The 25,927-nt window shown below is 43.7% G+C and overlaps 1 protein-coding gene across 4 annotated transcripts; it reads left to right on the plus strand.

The window, feature by feature from the left end:
• Positions 1–8,647: 8,647 nt before the first annotated feature.
• MOSPD1 (motile sperm domain containing 1) lies at positions 8,648–23,462 on the plus strand. Of its 4 annotated transcripts, none has more exons than XM_082322862.1 (6): positions 8,648–8,759; positions 13,943–14,199; positions 14,373–14,448; positions 17,704–17,930; positions 19,800–19,961; positions 22,368–23,462. In XM_082322862.1, the coding sequence occupies exons 2-6, from the start codon at positions 14,046–14,048 to the stop codon at positions 22,397–22,399; spliced, it is 651 nt and encodes a 216-aa protein (XP_082178988.1). In that variant the 5' UTR covers positions 8,648–8,759; positions 13,943–14,045; the 3' UTR covers positions 22,400–23,462. The 4 variants fall into 4 exon arrangements, with proteins under 4 accessions (XP_082178988.1, XP_082178986.1, XP_082178987.1 ...); XM_082322860.1 differs by having other exon boundaries at positions 23,054–23,462; XM_082322861.1 differs by lacking the exon at positions 8,648–8,759 and adding an exon at positions 13,126–13,530 and having other exon boundaries at positions 23,054–23,462.
• The last annotated feature ends 2,465 nt before the right edge of the window (positions 23,463–25,927 follow it).

Consider the following 25,927-nt stretch of genomic DNA (forward strand, 5'->3'; position numbering starts at 1 on the left):
TCCAGTGAATTTATCAGTATTAATACAAAAAGCATAAAAACCCTAAAATACAAGACCCACCAAGAACACAGCAAGTACAATATCTATGTTGTCTGTACCGAACTGTGCTGGTAGCATTGATTGGGGAAAGGAGCAACCCAAAGGCTGCCCTAGGCCAGAGGTTTTATGAGGACCCGTGCTTCACTTATGCTGGAAACATCTTTCCCATCAAAAGCCCACTTTTACTGCAATTAAACGCTTCAAGAAATCAATAATTTTGACAAAATTTCATTTTGGAGGAAAAGCAAAAATTCTGAGAGCATCTGGTGTCTTGTTTCAGTATTTTCCCTTCAAAATAATTTTGCTGTGACATGTAGCATAGTGCCTATAAATACGGTCTATACCATACTGTAGTGCAATCGGTTCTAAATTAAACCAGACATTTCAGTCTATCCATAATGCCTTTATTTTCTGAGTGCTGCAATTTTACCCCAAATAACAAACTAAACTTCACGGAAGCAGTGAAAAAGCTCTCTCCTCCAGCGTTCATCACAGAATTTCCTGGCTTTTTCCATTTCTCTCTGGAGCGAGGCGGGTGCCGTCCTGCAAGGAGAAGATGGCAGGAGGGCTGCTTTGGGGCTCGCTCTCCACGAAGAGATTTGCAGCTCAGGCTAGAGCTCGCGTCACCTCGCTTTCCCCACGCTCGCTCCTGAGCTGGCGCGCCGGCGTCTCGCTGGGCTGCGCTCATCGGGCAGAGCTGAGGAGGAGGTGAAAAGCAGCGTGTGGAAATGCAGTGGGAAGCCGAAGCGGGCCGCGCCGATTGCAGCGGGAGAGCTTGCGACGGCCGCAGCGTTGCGATGGCACAGCGGGCAGTTCCCACAGCAACCCGCCGCTCCCCGGCTCCTCTGCACAGGCAGCGCTGAGCTGGCGGAGCCTTGCTCTGAGCATGTCAGGAAATTTTGAAAGAAAGGTTACAAACTTCAAACAGACAGAGACGATGCTCCAACCGGCTTGCAGCTAGGTGTAATTTAGCCACCCTCCGCCTCCCCCCACAAAAAACCCACCGCCGCTGAGCTGAGCCATCCCTTCTGCCGCACTCAGACTGCGTAGGTCTGCGATTAAACCCCAGGTTACGCAGCGATTCTCCTGCCAGTCCCAGCAGACACATGGGAGCTTCGCTGCTATCCTTGGCCCCGCTGATGTCTTCATGAGTTTCAAAAGGGAGGTTATATCTGACTGAGAGTTGGTCGTCACACCAAAAAAAAAGGAAATTAATTTAAAATAAATTTTATGTTTGCATTTCAGAATAAATGTAAATTTGCACCAGAACAACAAGCGATGTGAAATGAGACTTACAAATGTGTTGGTACAAGCTTGCACATGAGGCAGCCACAGATGATTGATATAATGACTGATAGTATAATTTAGCTTTTTATGCAACTTAAATGAGCACTCAATTCTGTACCCTTTAATCACAAAGTGGCATTTCATCTCATGAGTAGTCAGCTGTAGTTCAATAAAAGAAAGACTGCCCAACAGGAACAGGCAAAGTAGGCTGAGGTCTCCAAAAAAACCCAGATCAAAAACATTATTTGAAAAATGAAATATTAATATGGGCAAGGCTTCCAACTAAATGTTTCCTTTGGTATTTGCTCAAGTGAATGTTATACCTCTAGTGGCCATAGAAGTGAATTACCTAGCATAATGACTGGAAAATTCAGGCTGCAGTTCAGTAGTTTCTACATCTTGGATATAGGCATGTACATACAAAAATGTGCGTCATTTTTGAAAAATGAAATCTTAAATCCCCATGTCGGTAATTCGTGCTGCTCAGAGCCTGAAAGTCGAGGAAGAGACATGAGCAGGCCTCTCCAAGCTAAATATTGTAATTTGTCCAAATAAAATGACAGCACGCAGGCTCACACCCAGTATTGAGATGCGCTCATGGCTTCTGCTGAAGTTACCAGAAACGGCCATTACCTCCCCTTAAAGGAAAGCTCGTTATAAAAATGCTAATGTACACCTCGCCCCTGCAGGCACACGGGAAGGCAAACTGCACGCTGCAGCTGCGGGAGGCTGCTCTGGAGAGGGAGGCATACGGCAAGACTGGTTCAGGCTGCGACAGTGCCGGGAGTCTGTCTGTGGACACGTCTCTCCTCCCAAATCCAGCTGTGTTGACAGCAGAGTCCTCCCCCAGTCTGCCCAGAGGCTGGTGAGCATTGCCCTGCAATAGGTTACCACCCCTCTGATCTGGATATACTTGTTTGAACACTCCCTAACCTATTTCAGTGAAAATCAGCTGGGCCAGCAAACTCTTATTGCTTAAAATGCTGGGCCATGGTTGCACAGATACTTTTTCTTCCCTGCAAAGCAAGCTCCAGCTATTTCTACTCCCCTAATCTTCAGCGACGCTGTGGCTCTGCGTTCCCCACCCCATCGGCCTATGCGCTATTTTGTCTATTTTTATAAACCTAAATTTGGGGTTTTTTTAAGTTGGATTCCCCTCACACCCCTGATTCACTTAACTAAATGTTATGGTCTGTGCCAACACAACAGAGGAGATGGCATGAGGTTGGAAAAGATAGCCAGGAGGTCCCTACGTCAAATTTGTCTTCAGAATAAATGTTTGTGAAACCATGGCCTGACACTCCCTAATCCTCCGCTGAATTTGATCTTTGGTAAGCTACATGACTCGAGCTATTTTACAGTCATCTCATCAATGCTCTCAATGCTCTTGTTACTGTCACGCTCTCCAGATCCACCAAACTCAGTAGGATCTCCACAGTCAAAGTTTTTGCTGGCCTGGGCCTTCGTGTAAGTAGTTCAGGATGTGGCCGTTGCTGAGTTGTACCCTCCCCTACGCAGTTCAGAGTATGCCCAAGGCAGGTTGCTTCTAATGCCTTGAGTCAAAGGGGTCACCGTAATACCAGATGGAGAAATAAACTCTCACCGCCGTGCGTGCAAATCAAGTACGGGTAGGATCTATGCCGATGGTGCCCGCTTCAAGTCAGTGCACGTAGATTATCCGCACTGGAAACTTCTCAGTCGTCGGTGGTGGCGAAGCCCAAATCCAGCAGCTTTTTGAATTTCCAGGTCAGAGATCAACTCCGGCCCGCTCGCCTCCCAGATCTCTCTTTTCTGCAGCATGTTTGTGATGTACCAAAGGCCACGCGAACTAAGCACAAGACCATCTGCTTAGCAGCAACAACAGTTTCTTGTTCTCTACTTCTAGACCTTTTTAAAATCCCTTCTCTTTGTCCTGCTGACCATTATAAGGAACGAGTTCAGCAGGAAGGACGAGTGGTTTCCAGAGTCATTCCCAGCAGAACTCCATGAGGGAGCCTGCAGCACGCCTTGGCGCCATGCTCAAGAAACGGAGCATGCAATGTGGAGGGCCCTTCAGAGAGGGGCCAGGGTCAGAAAGAGAAGGACAAACGGTACTTGTGGCCAGCTTTTAAAGACAAACCTAAATATCAGGGTAGGCATTTGGGAACACGATAGCAAAGCCGCCAGCGAGGCTGCCCTGCCTCTCCTCTGTACAGCTGCACAAAGACTTAATAAGTTGCACACGTCGAACGCTTGAGCAGCGGAGGTGCAAAATGGATTGTATTAAGTGAAGCTTTTAATAAGATTTTGATAACAATGATTTTTATGTTAATCTCTAAAGAGTTTGCTTTTGTAACATTTAACTGATAAGCATATAATCTAGTTTTAATTTAATCTCTGCAGGTGTTTCCCAATGGTAAATGTTAAATTTTTATTGCTTCCTTAGGCAGTAATAATAGGGGAAATGTCTGTAAGGCTCCTACCGTCCATTTTTATGCAGATAGCATCATATTTTATAAGAGCTGTAAATCTGACAGGACAGCCTCTTACTTTTGAGATGACATTATAAATGTGCGTCAACACTGAAGTAAACATCTTTCAAAGGAAAATGAAATAGAGATGTTATTAGAGGTCTAATGAAACAACCATAACTGCTTATTTATAAGGGATGTATGCGCACATCCTTGAAAGAAGCAGAGCCCATGCTGGGTTTGCAGCTTTCCAATGAGCAGGACAATGGAGATTCTCAGCAGGGTCCTACAGACAACACAGAGATAGATCCTACACTTCATAAAGATGATGACTGTCTATAAATCTCTAACTGTTCGCTCTCTCTGAGGTTTCTAAATGATTATAAATACCATGGTGTCTAAGACTCAATTATGGCTTCTTTCATACAGCTTCATGGAGCAAAGCATATGTCAGGAGCTCCCACACGAAGAACCCTAAGACACCAAGTACAAAGAAGGGAACCCTGATACCTGTCTGAAGTGCAATAAATACAAGCATATTTTGGGCAAACTTCACTCAGTACAAGACCTGAGAGGGACTCGGATGATCGCTTAGATCTTACGCTGGCCTTGCTCTCAAGAAAGAGCATGCATGAAACCTGCCGTTGTTTACATTTAGTATTTTAAAGACAGCTACGCTTTAAGCTATATTTTACCCAAATCATTTTCTCTCTTCTGCAGCAAATACGGCTCTCTGGCGTGCTGTGCTCACCGTGCCCACAGGCACATCTCAGGGACCCGTTAGCACGGGCAGAGAGCTGAGCTAAAGGACTTCTGAGGTGGAACTGGCTTGCCTCCAGACAGCGCGGAGCATGGGCAGAGAGCGCTTTGAGCCGTCTTTACTCTCCTGTATAGGCATGCCCTGAACGGGATTACACTTTAACAGAGGTCTAGAGATTTCCTCAACGGTGCTTAGATATGTGGCTCCCAAGGTCCACGTTATTAGTCATAAAAACAAACAGTCTAACCTCTGACACAAAAAAATACATGCTAGTACGTCTAAGACCCTGGCGACACAAAATGGGAATACAGCATGCTGCCGCTGGGGGGTGGAAATTTGAATAGCTGCCACATAAGCAAGCAAAGAAAAAAAAACTTTTACTGGTGAATTAAAGTTACAAGAACAGCTTGGACAGTTTAGGTTGAGCAATTCTTGCTTCTATTGTAAGTCAGAACATGTATGCTGCTTTAAGGTGGTAGTTTGAATTTTGTTTCTTTTGATAGTCTTTTAAAATGAAAGATCTTTTATGAAGACTTCTTTATAAATTGGTATTAATTAGAAAGAAAACTCAAATCCTTTTGTACAGAAAGACAAGATAAAAACACCACAACATGGGCGTGAATGGAAATGCAGATACGTCACTCCATTTCCTGAGTTACTTCAAAGTCAAAGGGGATCTGCCATGTTGTGCCATGGAGAAGGCAACCGTCAAGAAAAACAAAATATCACATTGAGAATATTCACTATTAAGAATTAAATGCACTAAGAGCTATAGGTAAGACTCAGATATCGAAAATGTTTAGCGCTCTCCTCTTTGCACACCAGTTCTTTTCCTATCAGACTTTGTAAAAATACAGTTTATTTTGTGTAACTGCTTCAGACTGACGATTCATTAAAGGAGGCCCCCTCATAAAGCGTTTGCAGTCAGCCTCTCCAGCTGCACCACCGTAACGTATGTGCCAGTGTTGCAGGCATACTGGGCTAGCGGTGAACACAGAACCCGAGTGCCATGCCCTCTGTGTCTAAATACTACGCAATGTCCTCAGGCCATGGCAGATAAAGTGGAAATTTTTGCTAATCGAGTGTGAAAATTACAGGAATCAGGCATAACGCTGTGTTTCCCACAACTTCAGAAAATCTTCTCCGCGATAAACGAGTTGAGAATCTCCCATATAAAGTATTTAAACAGATGGATAATCACCACAGCAACCAAAACCACGACAGAGTCATTCAGGAGCATTCCGTATCTGCAGACTCCAGTCTCGGGTTTCGTGCTGCAAGGAGGCAATATTTTATGTAACAGAAGACTAGCCAATACTTTTAGGTATCTCGCAGTGGTTTCCAAGGTAGGTAAAAAATCAGAGGACCAAACATTAGCTACAGGAACAGAATTTTTTTACCCCTCAGACCACACTTAACGTGACCTGACAAACTTGTTGCAGATTCTCTACTGCATCTTAACATCTCTACTCCTTTCCATCTGTATTTCTGATGACTTCTTCATCCGCATTTTTTCCTCTCATCTTGTCCCTGCTCTACCAGCATCATAACAAGGACTGCAACCTCAGTCTGCCTCCGATCCCAGAAGTCATTAATTATTCAGGCAAAAGAAGGTAGCCCGAGAAGGAGAAAGCGAAAGAAACAATAACCTAATGATAAAGAAGAGAACTTCCCACGGATTGGAGATAATTCTGGTTACTGCCACACATGGCAGTAGTCTCCATCTCCCACATCGCAGATGAGCAGTCTACCCACAGCACATGGCATGTGGGCACACTCGCACACATCCTCTCAATAATTTTTTTATCCACCTAAAGCACTGAGCCTTGCTGGCACGGCAGCGAGAAGAGCAATAGGACTGTGCCAGGCCAGGCTTTCTGCATGCCCCAAACCACAAAGCTCGGCACCGGTGAATTTATCAAGCAGCTCTGTAGTATTTTCGCATATGTCAGTGCTGGTGAAATAGCGATGGCACATATGTACCTTTAATAACGTCTGGGATGGGGCACAGTCTCACTCAAGGGCACGTTATTGCACAATTGTCAGTGCTGTGGGGTTTGCGCTCTCTGGAGCATCAGGCGCTACCAACAAGGACAGAAGGACACCGACTCCTACTCATACGCATGCAGGAGTTTTCGGATTTAATTGGAGTTAACACAGGGCTTTTAAAGTTAACAACATAACCTAGAAACAAGCTGCGGCAATAGATGGGCGGAAGAGGAAGGAGACCAGCACGATTTCTGATTTTCAACAGGTGGCCAGTGGATGCAAACGTTATTAAATGTGTGATAGAAAAACCAAAGTTGAATCTTGGCAAACTTATAGAGGGAGACCTACAGCCTGCTTTTAGAGATTCTGAACTTTCTTCATACGTGAGCTGGATGAACTGGAAAATATCAACTTGGCTAATTAATGTGCTTCTAAGACTAGCCATTTTAAATTATGTTTTTTCTAATTTGATCATTCTGTTTATCATTAATTTGAATATCTCTGAAGCATGTTTGTGTCTGCTGCTTCTCCTGAGACAGGTTTCCAAAATCAGAAACACCCTACATTTGATTAATACCCAGTAAAAACATAATAATTTTCTGAATGCATCCTGAAGGCTGAAGTCTGACGGTCTGTTTAAAAACAAGAATCCCAGTTTATTTTTAAACATGTTCAACTCTATGAGCTGATTGACACTTGTCAAGAAACAAAAAAAATGTATCAGCTTTCACTCCATACATTTTCAGAAATTCTGACAAGATTATAATTTCTATATATAACAACTTTAGTACTATGTCATTTGTGGCTTTAAGACTGAAACTGTTGAACTACTGGCAACTATCAGACCTGCAGAAGGAAGCATTTGGAAAAAGATGAGTGCTAACACACGCGTCTTGGCTAAGTTACAAAATGAAGTGTTTGGGTTTTTTTTTTTTTATTTTATTTAATGTCTTCCATGATTTTAAATAGCCAAAATACGTTACTTCCTGGCCTGGGTTGTTTCACGATGTTATTGTGAAATACTAATGGCTGCTGTGTTTATTTCACCATAGAAGTGTGTTCATTTCACTGGTGGGTAAAGTCTGGTAATGGGAAAAAGATTTTGTAATCCTGTGGACTGGATGGCTTAATATAAATCTTAATTATTCACCTGACTTGGAGCAAAAATATTTTGCTGCATTAATAATCTTAAAGTTGCGAATGATCTTAGGTGATGATTATGCTGCTGCATTTTTTTTTATTACACAGGGCTTAAAAGCCCAAATCTGAAAAAAAAGAGAGAGGTGATAGCGGATACTGCATGAAATGAGTTAACATCCACAAATAGTTTAATTTAATAAAAACACATTAAGTAAATAACAGGAATATAGAACAAAGGTAAGAGCAAGAGGAGCGGTTTACAGCAGAGACACCGTGCACCATCGAAGCCGTGCTACGGTGTGGCGAGAGGGTCGCCAACGCCGGCGGGAGCCGGTACCAGCCTTATTCTGCAGTTGGTACCAGCCTTATTCTGCAGTCGGTACCAGCCTTATTCTGGAGCCGGTACCAGCCTTATTCTGGAGCCGGTACCAGCCTTATTCTGCCCTCCGAGCGGGTCGGACACCCTGGTCCCGGCCGCCGCAGGATCCGAGTGACCGGCGCGATCGCTCCCAGGCCACGGCTGAGGCCGGGTTCGGGAACCCGCACGCCGCGACCCGCCGCAGCCCCCAGGTCACCGGCAATGAGAGCCAGGAGGGGCCAGGCACGCTTTCGGGAAGGGGTCCGGTCTCAGAAACCATTACATGAGGTAAACTGTTCTTGAAAAGCCCACTCCCCGTTGAGAGGAGAGCCGGGCCGGCTGCACAACGCCCCCGGGCCTCCCCTCCTCCCGCTGCCGGGGGAGCGCAGGCCGGCGGCGCCGGGATCCCCCGCAGGGCGGCCCGGCCCTGGGCTGCCGGCCGGGGAAGGGAAGCCCCCCTGCCCTCTCCCCGCAGGGAGCGGCCGGCAGCGGGGACCGATGCCGCAGCGCCGCGGGCCCCGCCGCCCGCCTGAGGCGACATGGCGGCGCGGCGGGAGGGGCGCGCGGGCGCCCGGGGGGCGGGGCCCGCGACGCCTCGCGATGGCTGGGCGGCGGCGGGAGGGAGTGCGCCGCGCTCCCGGCAGCCATAGCGACGACGCTACCTGCAGCGAGGGGAGCAGGCGGGGGGGGCGGACAAAGGCCGCCGCGCCAGCCCGCAGCACCGGCCCCGCGGGGGGTGAGTTCGGGGCGGGGGGCGCCGCGGGACGCCCCCGGGACGGGGCAAGGGCGGGCAGCGAGGCACCCCCGCCGCCCCGGTCACCGGGGCCGGGCGGCGAGGGGCCCTGACAGGCCGGGCCTCCCTTCCCCGCGGCGGGGAGCGCCGGGCTCTGCCCCGGCGCCGGCAGCCCTCGCCGCGCCGGCTGAGGCGGGAGCGCTGGCGGAGCGCGGCCCCCGCCGCCCTTTCCCTCCCGGGGCCGTGAGGAGGAGCGGGGCGGCGGCCGCGCTCTGAGGCCCCGGCGGCGCGGCGCCGCCTGCCCGGCCTGGGGCCCCCCCCACCCGCGGGGCTCCGGGGCGGGAGCCGGGCTGAGCCGGCCCGCGGGGGCCGGGCGGGGAGCGCGGCCCGGCCGTCGGTGGGGACGGGGCTCCCTGGAGCTTGCTCCGAGCTGTCGCCGGGGAAGGAGCGGGGGCCGGTGCGGAGGGGCCGGCTGCCTTATCGGCAGGGCAGGGCGCCGGCGGTGGGGAGAGGCCGTTAGAGCTGCGCAGATGCCTCAGCCTTTATCTCTGCGGCTCGTTGTTGGAGAACAAAGAGGATCAATTAAGCGTGTGCAATTATTGCTCTTTCTCTGCCTTCGCTAGGTGCGCTTTGAGAGTCAAACCGGAATGCCTTTCTCCCCGTAGCTCTCCGAGTGTTCTCCCCAGTTAATCCGTGGCATCTTGGTGTTTGGGCTGAGTCCTTGAACCTGGTCTGAGACGGGGAAAAGGGCCGCGTAGCACTGACGAGCACAATACACCTTTAAAAACCAGCCGGTTTAGTGCGTTAAACACAACCTGAAAGTGAGAAAATAGAACCTAAAGCAGATGTGCCCTTGAAAGTCTTCCGTAGGATTCTTTTCAGCGGTATAGTAGAATGGATTGGAAGCAATGCACAGCTGTTATTTCGTTTTGCCCTGCTTTTGCATGTCTCTCAGTTGCATTTGAATAATTGTTTTTGTTACTGTCACCTTTTCAGCATTTGAAAAAATAAAGGAAAAAAATAACGTGGCCCTAATAAATTCTGCTGTCAATATCAGCATGATTTATGCATGTTGTAGTCATCCGTGCTAATAGGTAATGCTCTGAGACTATTTCGTTTTACAGCATCCTGGAGACAGTTAGTAATTACATTTCTCATCACCCTGTAAAGAGGTAAACAGTAGCACGTTTCTGCCCAGGCTTTGCGAAGTGGCAGAGTAGTTCTGCCAGTTTAAATGTGACTGTCCGCCTACTTAAATACTTTGCAGAATATGTGCCTTCATAGATTAGCAAATTGAGGTGAGGTTAACCAACTTGCTCAAGGTCATGGAGTGTCAGTGACAGAGTTAGCAATAATGGAATCCAGCCATCCTGGCTGCTGGGTCTCTGCTCTAATCATTGGATGACTCTCACAAATAATTGCAGGTAGTTTAAACATTGGTTTGCGTAAGCACCTGTTAAGGCCTTCAGAAACTTTTGGAGAAAATCAACGTTGATAGATCTGCTTCAGTCAGATCTTAGGCTGTGTTTGCATGCAGCTTGAAGTAATTGCGACTGCTTGACATAGGAGGGAATTTTGAATAAGACTTGGTGGCTTATTTTGTAAATATGTGCTCAAAAGGCATCAATTTTATCGAGTATGTGGTGTAGAAAGGCTTATTGTGTAGATTTAGAGGGTAGACCATGAGATATAACAAAAATAGATCACACTGTAATTAGACAATTTTTAAAAGCAGAATGTGAAGACTGTGACTGTAAAGAGGTTATCTTCTGAATAAAGTGTTTACCAAATGACATTCTGTAGAGTTATTTGCAGTTGTTAGGAAAAAAAAAAAAAACAACCAACAAATGCACTCGGAAGCCATGGTGATGAGGCTGTTGGAAGTTAAAATGGGAACAAAAAACTTCCTCACTTGATTTACTTTTTCAGCAGATACTTGTTCAGTAAAAACAAATCACCATCGGTGTTATTTCTGACCCTAGAGAGAAGTTACGTTTCACTTTGTGTTTTTCTCTGTCGAGTTAAATTTATGAAGAAGGGATTTCAAAGGAAACGCTGGCAGATCTGTGCTATTGTGACACCAGCAGTATATATTTAGTAACTTCAGGGGGGAAAGATCCTTATTGTGCTAAAAAAAATATCAGTGACAATTGTTTGGACTTCAAAGAGCATTGGAAAGCAAGCTGGCGTTGTTCAGGTGTTACGCTTTGGCCCGTGTCCTGTAATGAGCATTACATTTGACAGATTCCTGCACCTGCAGGGAGTTTCACTGGCAGTACTACGAGCAGCCCATCTGCGCAGTGTAGGTCACAGACTTGAGACCGCAGGTCTTGGGTTTGTACAGATTTGTTTGTGCTTATCTTTACGTTCTGCAAGTAATCATGGTGACTGTTGACTCTCTAAAATTCAGTGGCCGTGGTGAGGATCCGCAGCGCACAGCGTAGAAGAGTGGCAGCCAGCTTTCTTTTAAATGAAGTGGCTGGGATGCTGAAGGCAGCCAGCTGCGTAGCCGCCTTCTGAACGTATACAGGAGTGCTGCTTTAGGGTTAATCTGTGCAGAGAACTTCTGATGATACAGACTTTCTCTGTAAAAGTCTTAACAGTTTCTTCTTGACGAGCACTGTGTGAAACGTATGCTGTTATTAATGCTAAACCATCAAATCTCCCCAGCGTATGTATAGTTTATAATGGTGTCTTTGGGAAAAGTACTTTTAGTGATATTACTTGGTGAGATAGCCTAGCAGGGTGACTTCTAAGCCGAAGTGGTTGTCTCAAAAAGGATGCTGGTTGCTTGCTTAGAGACCCAGAAATTTATATCCTGAATGACACTGCAGTGTCAGCAAACGTGTCTACTGTAGGCCTGGGTTTGCCAGACCTACTTTTGCCAGTTTGAGCCATAACTTCTCATCCAGCCAAGTTAAATAAGAAAAGGAAACAATAACGGGGTATATGTTTTTAAGACTGGCGGCCTTCTGCCTGCAAGTTGTGGAATCCTGGGAGGTTTGCGCACTGTGTTTTCAACAGATGCATGAGAAAAACGAGCCTGTTAATAGGCTTAGCGATCCATACCTCAACTGATGTTGTGATTTGTGGGTTTTCTGGATACCTAAACACTTGTCGCTGGCCGAGCTGAAGAAACTGGAGTTGTAGTATGATGCCAGGAATCAGAATGAAGCCTGTGCAGTGTTTAAATAAAAAAACAATGCATCAAAATAATATTAATTATTATAAATAATATTTCTAAAATTTTATTAAATATAGTCACTTAAAAATATCTAGCCGTAGTTTGATATTGGTTGTATGGTAGTTTAAAACATTTATTAGGGAAAAAAATATTTTGTTAACTTCGAAGACTGCCTATATTTCTGTTACACATAATGTATGCAGTATAGATATATATGAGAACCAAAGATTCTCCCGTATGCTTACTGCATACTGCATTGAGCTAACTTGTGTAAATAGAAAAAAATTAAAAAATAAAGTTCTTAATTCTTAAGAAATAATGCTTACACTTGCTGCACAAAGTGATTCCAGAGTTTGTTAATTCTTCTGAAACAAAAGGGATTCACCAAAATTCTAAGAAGCACTTGGAACCCAAACTGCCACTTACAGAGCCATTTCTTTTCCTAGACTCTTCTTAATAAGGTAGCAGAACATCAACTTGGAACACTATCATTGGGGATTTGTTTTCAGAATATTATTAGTAGCATTTCAGTGAAGTGGAAGCAAACCTGTGCTCTGAAAAGAAACTGGATCTTGGGGAAATACATTCCAGTAAGAGCCATGAATTTAAATTTTACAGGGATCATTTTGCTATTTTAAAAAATAAATAAATTTAAAAGCTTAGTTTGTGAATAAGAATCAGAACCTGTAAATCTGAAGATGTGACAGATCTAGTAAACACCTAAACTTGTGTCATGTTTCAAGTATGAAACATGTATCTGGTGGTTGGAAATGTGAGCATCATGATGTTTAGAAGGTAAAAATAAGCATTTGTTTTTGATTGTTCATAATGCTGGGCTGTTTGCTGCTAGAAAGTTCAGAAACTAAATTTCTCAAGGTGCAAGCAAATCAGTTTATTAGACTGGAGAACAGCTGAAATGGATGTTGTTTTATAAAGCTTCATTGGAAGTGGAAATTACAGCTAATGAGTCAGTAGAACTTTTTGTCCTTTAATATTTTGTACTATAGAATAAAGCTAAGCCTCAAGGGACACCTTCAGTTTGATAATTAACCTATAGGAGCTGCAGTAAAATATGACGTTCTTGGGGGGGGGGGGGGAATGTATGTAGCTGCTTCGCTTTGTTCTGTCTGTAGTGTGTAAAGTCAATGGTATGTGTGCTGAGGAGTCTGGCCTTAATTTTATTTTATTAAATATGTTTGGGATTGTTGCTTGATTGGGTCATGGGTTCTGGTTTTAGTTCTGGAATGTCACTCAAAATAACACAAAACTGAGGGGCGGCAGAGGGAGAATTGCGATGGTTATACTTTGGTTAGAGACAGTGGTGGTAGAAAACCTGTCTTATTTTTTAATCAAATGGTAAATCCCAAATCTGTTTGGTATTATTCATCCCAGTTATTTTTCAATTTGTTGTCTGCAACTACCATGCAATTGTAACAAGAGTTTAGTTTAAACGAGGCATGAAGGTGTTCCCCATTCTTTTGTTCTGAATCTCTGGGATTTGACATACCTGAGTGCCTATGTGAGCAGATACCTAAGGTGTTACACCTCATCCGGGAAGGTCACCGCTGCAGAGAGATTCCTGCCTAAATGGTGACTACTGCTGCCTTACGTCTTTGTGTTTCCTCATTTCTGCTCTGTTTTTTCTCAAGTGTTAGTGTTCTGAGGCAAGGATGGGATATCTTGTTGTTGTTGTTGTTGTTTGGTTTGTGTTGCAAAGACCCAGCAGAAGCAGCCCTTGTCATGGACTGGGACCCCAAAATGCTGCCGTGATACGCTGAAGGAATGCTTATCTATTTATTTTAGAGCAGTTTGTTAAATAGATGGAAACCCAATGCGAATATTTTTTCTATTTCCATATTTTTGAAAGAACTTAAGTAAAAGTAGATTCATAACCAAGCATCAAGTTCTATATTTTTACACCTTTGTTGACTGCCTCAGTTTAGTATAGACTTATGGAAATAATCTTCTTGCCTTTTCTCTTTTTTCCCCTTTTTTCCTTTAGAATTGCCAAAATGCTTTGGAATTCTTAAACGATTCAAAAACTGAAGTCTCTGAGGATACAAAATCATAAGAACACAAGAAGCAGCAAGGAGGATTCAGTGCCAATGCAGCAACAAAAAAGACAGCCAGAGTTAGTGGAAGGAAATCTTCCTGTTTTTGTTTTTCCTACAGAACTTATATTTTATGCAGATGACCAGTCAACACACAAGCAGGTGTTGACTCTATATAACCCCTATGAGTTTGCCTTAAAATTCAAAGGTGGGTTTCTTAGGTTAAGTTTTATTTAAGGGTTAGTTGAACAGTCCAATTATAATTCATGTAACAAATCATATTTGTGACAAAACCAAACTCGTGTCTTTACATATATCTGTTGATGAAGTTAGTGAGGTATTAATTCATGATTTGTTACACTACTGTCCTTTTTGTTGCAGTTCTTTGTACAACTCCAAATAAATATGCGGTGGTTGATGCTACTGGTGCAGTGAAGCCTCAGTGCTGTGTTGATATGTAAGTAAAAGTTTGTTGTTTTTTTTTAATAATGTATGACACTTGATTACCTTAATTTCTTTTATTATTTAAGATGTGGTAAATGACAGCATGCATGGTATCAACTAAGTTGGATAAAGATATAATATTTTCCTAATCTGTTGTATTCTTGTGGCCATCTGGTCTTTGCTATTCTTTCACTCTAGGGCAGAGATATTACAATATTGGAGGTATTCCCTTCTTTAATTTTGTCTTTAGGCATAAATAAAATGCTAGTAAATGCATCCTGTAGTATAGCTTGTAAACCAGCAGTGAGAGTAATATGAGCCTCCTCTGAGTACTTTTTTGTTATTTCTAACAAGAAAAGCAAGGCCCCCAGGATTGGGGTTTCTTTGTGAGAAACATTTGTTTGCAGATGGGCAAAATGAAAACGCATGCAGTTCTACTGAGCACACTTTCCTGGGCTACGTTTTATAAAGGTGCTTTTGCCTACCTTTCACCCCAACCACCTCTCTCATTCTCGGATATCTCTGTCTCCCCTTTACTTGTTTCTCCTGTCAGGTCCCAACGCAATAACAGAGAAAAAGATGAAGGCCAGTTAAGTGACCCCACTAATGTATAGGGTCTGTAGGCTGCTATAATTCAACGTAGAGTAGATATATAAGCTACAATAGCCCAATTTTTTTTCATCTGCCATTTTCCACATTATTTCTGTGCTGATGTACAGATACAGCTAAAGAAAGAATGAAGTACCTAAAAGAGCAGACTGAGCTTTCTGACTAGAAATTTGCAAACTGTAAAACACCTTCTGGAATCTCTGGCTAACAAATGGCCATATACAAAAACCCTGCTATTGAATGATCCGTCTTTTGTCAGGTAAATAATACCGTGCTTGGGGAATGGCTCTTTCCTGTAGACTGTTTTCTTTAGGTGTAATTTGGAAAATTCCAAGGACTCGCCAAATAGAAAGAAATTTTAAAACACGGAACTAAAATTTTCAGTGGGCAGGGGCAACGATCCTAAAAATGGAACAAAACAGGTCAGAATATACCAGAGTATCAGTGAGCTATTCCAGTCTTTAGCAGACATTTATGTAAGCTTGATTACATTTGGTTCATCTTAAACAAACGTCTTTTAATAAATAAAGGAAAATAAGACCATATGCATGTTTCTAAGGGATTTTTTTGCGCAGCAAACCCCCCATCCCATTCCAATGGTTGCTGTCTAAGGGCAGTGTTTACTGCTAGGATATGAGCAGTACTATGCGAGTATGGCCATTTGCCAGATAAACAGATATTCTACAGAGCTTCCAATTATGCAATGGTCTCTAAAAAGAAACAGGAGAATGTATCTGTTTATAAGGGTCTGCAGAAAACATCTCTTTGCTTGGCAGCAGACGCATGTTCTCATAGCACAGTGTTATGTAAAGATTCTGTTTAGGTTGGTAGTTAGTACCGTGGTACTGAGAGTAGAAACAAAAATTTAAAAGGAAGTGTTAAAGGAAGAAATAAGAGTTGAATCTGCTGTTCCGATTTGCTGGGAGTTGTATGAATTAGGATTGTCAGGGGGAAAAAGCCTTTTGTTTTAGTGAAGGCAGTTGCCCAGCCAACACTCAGCTTGCTGAAAGCCTGTCATAAGCCCACTCTTTTGCCTCTAAAGTGACTTAAAACTGTTTATGTTCCCACTTGGGGGATGACTTAGTCTCTGTTTCCTTGTTGAATAGTCTGTTCAAACTAGATACCAGTTACAAGCACTGGCTATGTGTTAATGCCTATAGATATCTTGATGTGATATAGTTCCTTTAAATGAAGACTGAAACACAAAAATCTGTTTCTTGCAGCAGTTTAACGTATATATTATCACAAAGATAGGTTTCTTGAAGCAATTTTAAGACCACTATCCTGTATTACTAAGGGTAGAATCATTTTTTTCCCCTCAGGAGATGGCAGCCTTCTTGAAGCCAAATCACTTACATGTAGGTATTTTTTCAGATTAGCTATTGTTATCTTAGAAATTTAGAATAGCCTTTCACAAAAGAAGTTTTCCACTTTGGAAAAATAATTAATATCCATGTGAACCCTAAGAGCTGATATGACTTCAAAAACCTAAATGTTACAGCTTTTTAATGCTAGATATGTATTTTCATAATGAATCATAAATGCAGAGAGGAGGCAGTTGAGCAGAGCACTGCTCAGAGGTCTGTATCGCCTTGGATCAGCGTTATTTTAAAACTGTGCTTTTTGTAGGTCCCACATACAATTTTTTCCATGAAATGCCATAAAACTAGAAGGAATGCAACAACTATCACCCCGTCTTACTGTTGAAGCCATCTTGGTCAAGGTATTCAAAACAGTAGAGCAACAGAGTGGTTGCTGGACAGTGAGAGGCTTACTGAGGAAATAACTGACTCTCTAGCTATGATTCAGAGAGTGTATCTGTGCTGCAGTCTGAGTTGTGATTGCAGCTTGTGTAGCTACACCAGGTCTAGCTCTTGGTAGCTAGTGAAGTATCTGCAGCATCACGCATTTCAGTGCAGGCTACGAAATGTGCTCGAGATAGCTAGATTGGTGAGCAAAGCTCTGACAGCACAGAGCTTTACTATTGATACCCAGATTTACTCACTGCAAGACAGGTGAGAAATGTTTATGTAGATACATAGTTGTCATTTTTACTGCACTGCTACATGCTCTTAATGGTGGGCTTCTGATTTTGAAAATCCCTTTACATCTAGCTGAGTCTTGACTGTAGAGGGAATGAGTTTTGCTTCTGAGAAAGTATAATTGTAAAGCTCTCAGCCTGGTTTCCTCAAAAAGCTAGACATTTGTCATCATCTGTCCAAGCGTTTGGCAGTCTTCCTTTTCTTTTTTCCTTCCCTGTCCACTCCAGACCCCCCCATACCTTTTAAAATCATTGGCCAGCATCAAACAACTTCGATAAAGGAGGCATCTTTCAGATAATTGATGTTTCATGCAAATTGGCAGCTAGGCCGCAGATTGAGGCGAAGGTGTGCTTGAGATAAATAATTAGCTGTTCTTTTTGGCCAGCCAGTTGGAGCAGATATATTTGAGAACCAGAGCGAACAGAGGGAGAGGAGAGAGAAGGCAAGATCAAATCTTCAAGAACATTGAGCGATGGAGGAGGGAATGGGGATCTGTACTATTGCGGTGTATCTGGGTATGGGGAAAAGAGGGGAAACATCGGGATGTAGGGCGCAATTCCACAGGAGACATGCTTTTTATTAGTTCTGCTGTCTGAAAATGTTGCTTTCCTCCACAGTGTGATTCGTCACAGAGATGTTCGGGCTTCTTACTACGGTGTGATAGATAAATTCCGTCTACAAGTGTCTGAGCAGAGCCAGAGGAAAGCATTAGGGAAAAAGGAGATTATTGCTACTCTACTTCCATCTGCAAAGGAACAACAACAACAAAAGGAAGAGGAGGAAAAACGAATAAAAGAACACCTGGCTGAAAGTGTCTTTTTTGAGCAGACTTTGTGTCAACCAGGTAGCTGAGATCTTTTACCCCTCCTGTCTTCTGAATCTTTTACGAATAGCTCAAGTGACTAGAAAGCCTAGACTAAAATAAATTTAAAAATAATTCTTTTTACTTACCTGTAAGACTGCTGTCTTTATCACTGGGGAATGGTAGTGCCCAAGAACCCAAACTAGGGCTGTTCTGCTTATGCTGGCTTGATTAATTAAGACCCTTTGCTGCCCCAGGTTTGCATGCCATACCTCAGAGTACATCCCCTGTTCCTTTGGTGCAGAGTTCTGTTACAGCCAGTGGAAATTCATCTGCAAAAGGATGGTAGCTATTTTTTCCCTTGGGCTCTTTCAGAACATATGCCCCTTCCGACTTTGTTCCAAACCCTTAATCCTCCATTTCCTGATGAGCAGGAAATATTGCCAAAACATCTTCTGAAGTGCTCCTTGTTCTGCGCCATCTCGTTTGTCTGTCTCACGAGTACAGAAAAGCACAGTTGCTAGCTAAAAACTCTTTGCACGTTTCATACGTGAGGAAGTGAATCAACAGTCTTGGGCAAAACCTGGACCGAACAGTTAAATTGAAGTGGTAGGGGGAGATATAAAAAGTACCAAATTTTACTGAACTGAATCTAAACTGATTCTTGACTTCGCAGTCTACGTTCTTGTCACTTTTACTGATTTATACTGTAATATTCTTGCCACTGTTTTATTTTTCACGACAAGAACAAAAATCCATTCCAGAAAACGGATGAACCTGCTTGAGAGTGTTCCTCTTGTTAAAACCAAACTGTTTCACTATTTATACATAGCTTGTTGGCTGGTGAAACGCCTTTTACTCAGAAAACCCTCAAGATGGGTATTAGTAGGCTACATGGCTAAAGCACACCTACAGGATCTCTGGGCTCACAGAACAAAATGTTACTACGATAGCTGTTCTGGTACACAGGGTTTGCGCCATCCTGAACAATCTGATACTGGTCTTAATCCAAATGCTATTTCTCTGCCTCAGAGCCTTGTTGACTACGTTGTATTGCTTGCTTACAGAAAAACAGTAAACAAAGCACCTACAGTCTTTGCATATAACCTGCAACCTAGAAAGAACAGATTTATGGAATTAAAATAGGACACGTATTGCTAGTCGCTGAGGATAGAAAAACTCGATAAAAACATTGGCTAATTTCCAAGGGGCCTTAAGAATTTGGTTAGAGGTATTCAACTAACATGTTAACAGCTCTTTTCAAAGATTACGCAGCCTGCCTTTGAGTAGCTTCCAGCTGTTAAACTGCAGCGCAATAAAGAGCATGAAGGACAGTTCATTTATCATTTGCATTTCCTTATTCTGGTGATATTGGACTGTCAGAATGGTTCACTCAGTTTTTAAAGTAAGATTCAAATATTACGAATTTGTGGCACATAAACTAGTTCTGACAGATGCAGCCCCTGAATCCTCTGAAGAAGGAAGGAGAATGCATCTGGCCTGCGAACCTTTAGGTGCTCTTTCCTAATTGATTACTAATCACTGAAGGAAGATACCAAGGAATGGAGTCAGGATGCATGGTGAAACCTCAAGCGTTGCTGAGACATCCAGCTGTCACGAGTGTGTATATATAGCTACTGGGCCTGGCAGGCGCTGTTCCTCCAGAAGGGAGGGGTTTGGGAAGTCGTGTGAAAACAAGTTCCCGCATCAGAACAGGGAGCAGCCTCCTCCACTGCACAATGCTGCAGAAGGTTTAGGAGGGGGGGTTTAAGAGTAGTTTTCCACCCCCTCCAAAGAGAAAAGAAAATCTCAGGATATTGCAGCTCCAGTGTACCGCAAACATTTTTGCAGAGTATTTAACATTCATATTGGGTAGATGTTCCTTACAACCGGTGCCATCTTGTTTTTCAGAAAACAGAACTGCCTCGTCGGGACCTAGTTTACTAACAGTCTTCCTAGGAATAGTGTGTATCGCAGCACTAATGCTACCTACGTTGGGGGAAATGGAATCCCTGGTGCCTCTCTACCTCCACTTAAGTGTGAATCAAAAGTTAGTAGCTGCTTATGTTTTAGGTAAGTATTGTGGATTTTGTAAATGTTCTCTTGCAACTTTTGTGATTTGGGAAACTTCTGTGTTTGCCAGTGGCTTCAGGAAACTTGATGGAGACAAAGCACCACACTACATTTTCTTTTGCATCTCCACTTATAGGGATATTAGCATAAATTAGTTACTGCAAGTATTTTAGACCAGATTTTAGTCGATATTTATTATATACAGGCCCCTACATGTTACTTTCACCTTCATTTGATGACTGGCCAACTGTAGTCTTCTGCCAACACGACTGAATGGAATGTGCTGTTTCTCACTCTTATACCGAAATAAGAGTTACTCTACTGCAGAACCTAGATCTCTTCTGTTATTTTATTTCTCCAGCCCAGATGAGCTGGTCTGAAAGGCTCCATTCACTACCTTGTTGATAAGCAGCTGAAAGGCGTAGAAATAAGTTGTTGTAAACCCTTCCTAAGAGACCGCTACCATCCACAATTCTTCCTGATTTGTAACTTGCTCCGAAATTAGCAAGCATAGATAAGTTGCACATTTCATTTGTTATGACTATTTTTCTATAACTATTTCAGATTTGAAGAACAGTCACTCTAAACTCAATTCTCCTGTCCCACTACCTGGCAGAAATGAGGATTTAAAGGAAACGAGCTAGGCAGCTTCAAACTGATAGCTAGAGGTGAGGTAGCGGTGGGGAAAGATGCAAGTTCTTGAGGGTTAATGCGCACGCTCAGTTGACTGACTGACTCATGCAAGGCAGGCTGCTGAAATGGTTTGAAAACTCCCTTGTTGCTAACCAGAAGCCTACATCTTTGAGCTGATGGTGATGTATTTTCAGATCCGGACCTTGCAGTAATCCTTGCTTTATTTTTATCTCTACTTTCAAAAATTACTCCAGTGTCTGCTGGTGCAGCTATAGTATTAAACCATTTGCCTTCATACATTTGCAACAACTTACCTGTTGCTAGGTTCACTGTGAAATCCTCGCAGGCTTTGATTCCTTTGGTAGCAGCGTTTTTAGTGTTCATGAAAAGATTCTTCTGTATGCAACCCTTGCTCATCTAGAGAGTTGATTGCCCTTGAGGAGATGAAACCACTTTCTTCCACAACAAAGTACAACTGGATTGCATAGCATTTGGTTGAAAAGGGAGGTTAATACCACACCAGCTGGGCTGCACGACATTTGAGAAGTATTTGCTTTACAGAAGTGAGTTAAACTGTTCCCTGGAGGTCCCTATACGAGCAGTATAGGCTGTCCTGTAGCACCTTCCAGAAGCCTCTGTTACTACTCTGCGATGATTTAGATAATCCAAGCTAAGGCCTACAGCAGTTCTGGTAGTACTGATTGCCTAAGCTAATACAGACCTTAAGAAACAGCTGAACTGTAATTCCTCTCCAGTGGATAAATTGCTTATTTATTGTAAAGCAGCATTACAGCTCTGTTCTGTCATGCTTCTATCTTCAAAATCTTTATAAAGTAAATAAGTTAAATCAGTATTTAGTGGCAGGATAGTAAAATAGCCTCAGAAATGTCTTTATCCATGGTGAGATCTGTAGACTCTCTGCAGTAAAAGGCTATTATATTAACATCATCTGAGCCTGCAAGAAAGTAAGATTACCTAAGAACTGATAAATTAATATTTTGATGTTAGGTAAGGTGGGAATTCAAGGAGCCCTAATGTTTTTCCATATGCCTCTCTGCCTCGTGCAATGTAACTCATGGCCAAGAACTGCAGATTTGTACTTTTACTGGTATCTGCACATAATTAAAGTGAACTTTTCAGTGTGTCATGAGTAGGTTTATTAGCCCCACATTTCCTGCTTTCATCTGTTTTTAATTGTTTTTAACCTCTCTCAGAGCAGGTTTTTTTTTTTTCCCTCCCTCTTTAAAGGTCACAACAAAGAGTCTGTAGAAAGCTCCCTGTGCAGACTGACAAGGAAGCTTAACATCTTTGTCCAAAACTAGTCTTTGATCAGTTATTCTGCACAGAGCAGAAACAAAAATGTCTTCGAGCCCTCAGCTAATCTGCCTTACTGATGATTCAGCATTTGAATTACGCTGCCCGTAATTAGCCCCCATGACAACCAGGGGCTTGTGTGCTAGTGTTACACTTACCTAAATCAAAATCTCAACGTTGAGATTTACCAGCAGCGAGACGGATAATTGTTTGGAGTACTTATAGCTTGTTTGAAGTTTAGATACTAGGTACACTGCACTTCGGTGTCATTTTTACACAGATCTTGACTACATCAAAATTCAGAGCGATACTTAAGTGTATATATAAATTCATTTCCGCATGTATTTATGCACTTTTACCTTATTTTCTGGCCTGTGACAGGGTAAACTCTCTTTCCTTTATTTTAAATGCTTTATTCAGTGAAACGGAAGTGTTTAGTTCTTCGTTCTTGTCTTTCAGGTCTCATCACCATGGTTATTTTGAGAACATGAGCAATGAGTTAATAGGATGTCAAACACCTTACTGTATATTCACATCATGAATGTGGACTGCCTTTTACTCCCATTTGGCTCATTAAGATGCTAGCAAAACTGTTGAGTGATCTAAGATACCTTCAGAAGTGTAATATATTTTAACTATGTATAATAAATGAAAGACTCAAAGCACTTTTCGGTGCTTCTGTAACAGACAGCTATGAAATGTTCAGTGATACCTGTGAAAATAATTTGAAAAACTTTTATATTTACACCTACTGTAAAAAATCCTTATTAAAGCAACATTTGTTATTTTTAGTCTATGTTCACATCAGTGCGTGATCACTATAAAAGCAAACTGTCTTATGTAAAACGTTCATTTGGTTTGTGGTTGTACATGCTGAGGCTGGTGCATAACACTTCTGTATACGTACCAGAAGGATGAGAGGCATGGCTAATCATGGAAGAAAATGAAAAATCCCATCAGTGAAACGATTAAATAAACCATGAATTTTAGGTGAAGAAGTAATTCTCCAATTCCTTACTTCATTACAGATACATCGGTGAATGCTCGGTTTCTTACCTGGGGAAAAAACTTCTGCAACAGCCATTTTGTATCACAATTGTAGACAATAAAAACAAGTTCTATAATGAGGTCCTTTCATTTCTTAGGGATGCATGCAATAGGTGAACGAAGCGGCATTAACAGAAGCTGAACTCGCACGGCACACTAATATGAAAATAGAAAAAAATGCAGACTTTTGAGACCAAACTAAGTACAGCAACAACGGCATTCCTCTCCGCCTTCCCCCCAGCTAAGAGGGGGGTTCTTTCTGTCAGAAACTGCTGCTCAAATTCCAGTTTTATATTCGAGGTGAACGTTTATCTTGTTTCATCTAACAACTGCTTCCCTTCATTTGACATTTCACTGTGGAGATGTTAAGTTTAAAAATATTTTTACTGAAGGGCTGCTAATACGGCATTTGATTCATACACACAAATCCTTACAAGAAGTCTATATAATATGCTCTGATCTATATAAAAAACACTTGGGAAATTAAACTTTCTTTCCCCCTGCATGTTATGGGTCACTTTTCTGTTTATGCATGGAAGTACAAAACGAAACCATGCAGAAATGAGTGTTTAAAAAAAAAAAAAAAAAAGAGAAAGGTTGAATTTAAGTTGTTAACTACTGTACGTTTTTTCTTCTATATAATACAACTAAGTCTCTACGGGGCAATAAAATGTTACTTTAGTTTGATTCTCAGAAGAACTGAGATTGTGTCATCTATCAGCGTCAGATGATAAAGAAACAGTCAAACATTAACATTTAAAAAAAAAGTTTGGTTTGCGAAGTGGGCGCTGGGAGCGCGGCCGCAGGCACCGCGCCGCAGCGTTGTCCTGCCGCCGTCCCGTTGCGTTCTTGCCCCTCCGCTGCTCTTCTTTAGTACCTGCGCCGTTAACTCCGATTTTCACGAGGCGGTTTCGCCTGCCTCTCCTTGAGGAAGGGCGACGGAATCGAACCGGTATCCCCGCGTGTCCCAGGAGCGCCCTTTGCCAGGCGCTCGCAGCAGTGCAGCGGAGAGAATCCCGCGTCCCGGAGCGGGGCCCCTACGGCCACGCGCAGGACGGCGCGCACGCGAGGCTTGGGAAGCGAGCTTACAGGAGAAGAGGCCCAGGTTGCCAGCGCTCGTTTTCAAGGAATTTAAAGAGAAGCAACTGGTTTAGAAAAACACCTTGACCAAAGAAATCGGTAACAAAAAGTTATCAGCAACTAAAAAGCCTGTAACATCGGACCGTTTCTTTTTCAAGGGCAAGCGAGGAACAATACATGGATAAAAAAGATTAAATGCACAGCGTAACTCAGCAGATGCAGATGAAACTGGAGCTTGGGCAAAATAAGCATGACAAATGGGAATTTTGACTTCTTTCTACTTCAGGGAGATTACAGCACGCTGTATAATCACAGATTTATTCCCGTGTTGGGAAAACAAGACCTGCGGACGGTTTCAGTTCAGGACCGTGAGGAGGAACGTATCAACTCGTGTTACAGCGCGGTCCCGGGGAGACGCTAGCAAAATTTTACCAGGTGGATGCGCAAGGCCTAGAACATATTTTCTGATGCGTACGCGCGCACCCCTCTAGCACTTGCTTAACAGGGTTATGGAAAACACTGAATGCCTTTGGAAGTAAGACCTGAGACAGTGACTATGCCTCCTCTTAAAACACCAGGAAAAACAGTTAAGCGTTCACGTCATTTCCCATTCCTGACTTAACACAAACAAACCAGTCATTTCCTTCAAATGGGAAAGTATTTTGAGCCGACGGTTAGGAGGGCTTTAAGATCATCCCGCAGAAACAATCACCGTGTTTGCCCAGCGCCTGCGATGGCCCCGCTCTCTCGCCCAGGCAGTGCTGGCAGGCGGGGAACCGGAGCGCTGCCGAGATCCCTTTCATCAGCGTCACTCCTCGCGGCTGCAGGCTCGGTACAGGATCTCCTCTAGGTGTTCACACTTGTCCGGGTCAGAAAAGGCTTAGACCTCCCTGTTTCCTCTAACGGAGCGAGGCACAGAATGCTTAAAACTACAACAGACCCAATGTAACCGTTTCGGAGCTCCAGGGACAGACGGGGCTTTCGGATAACGGGTTCCAGTCACCAGGGATCGCAGCTGGTGGAGCAGCCTGGCATGGAAACCACCTGGAAGCAGATCCAGCCCCTGCCAAGGGAAACGGCGGCCGCGGCTCAGCGTTTCCCAAGAGGTGCCCCAGGAAGATAACCGGGGGTGCCGTCAGCCGGCAACGGTCACCGCGCTTGCTTCAACAGCTGAACGGTGGCATTTGCGGCAGCTCCAAGAGAAGCCCGTGCCCAGAACTGTGCCTTCAACAGCGACGCGGAGAAATCCTTCCGGGAATCAACGGGCTAAGAATTGCCAAAGCCAATTCTACGTTTTTTCATTTTATGTTCACAGGTAGCAAGTATCTGGTAACCGACAAGCCTACGCTGGAAAGGGGCTGCCAAATAGGTTTGGCAATAAATCACCGTATTTGAGCCCTCGTTTGTCAGTGTATATTTGAGATACCTGGCTTTCCTCGTAACAGCTTTCCTCCTAAATGCCAAGTTCCATCACCCCTTCCCTTTGTCAGGAGTACGAGTCTCGTACTTGAGGCCTGCACGCATTGGCAATCCATCCCCCTGGCAGGGCAAGCAGGGAACTTGCCCGAGCCCATAAACCCGATCCAGGAATACTTTGTTTACAGGAAAGAAAATTCTCAGGTGCCGAGCGCTCTGTGTTTCACAGCGCCTGTGGTGATCCAGGGCAACCTCCAAAGGCAGGGACCAAGGTGTATCGGAGGTCTTAAAAGAAAAACCATCCCCTCTGCCAGGAGGGAGCTGGGGTTCTCGGTCAGAGCAGCTCGGGTGCTTTGCCATCTGACCTTGTACGAGACCCTCCTGGCCAAAAAAAGCGGTGAGGGAACAGCCTGCGATACGCAGCGCGGGGCTGAGTAATCCCGGCTTTGATCCTCCTGCCCGGCTGCGCGCAGAGA

Source organism: Platalea leucorodia, assembly GCF_965183815.1.
Source record: "Platalea leucorodia genome assembly, chromosome: 10".
NCBI classification, from domain to species: Eukaryota; Metazoa; Chordata; class Aves; order Pelecaniformes; family Threskiornithidae; genus Platalea; species Platalea leucorodia.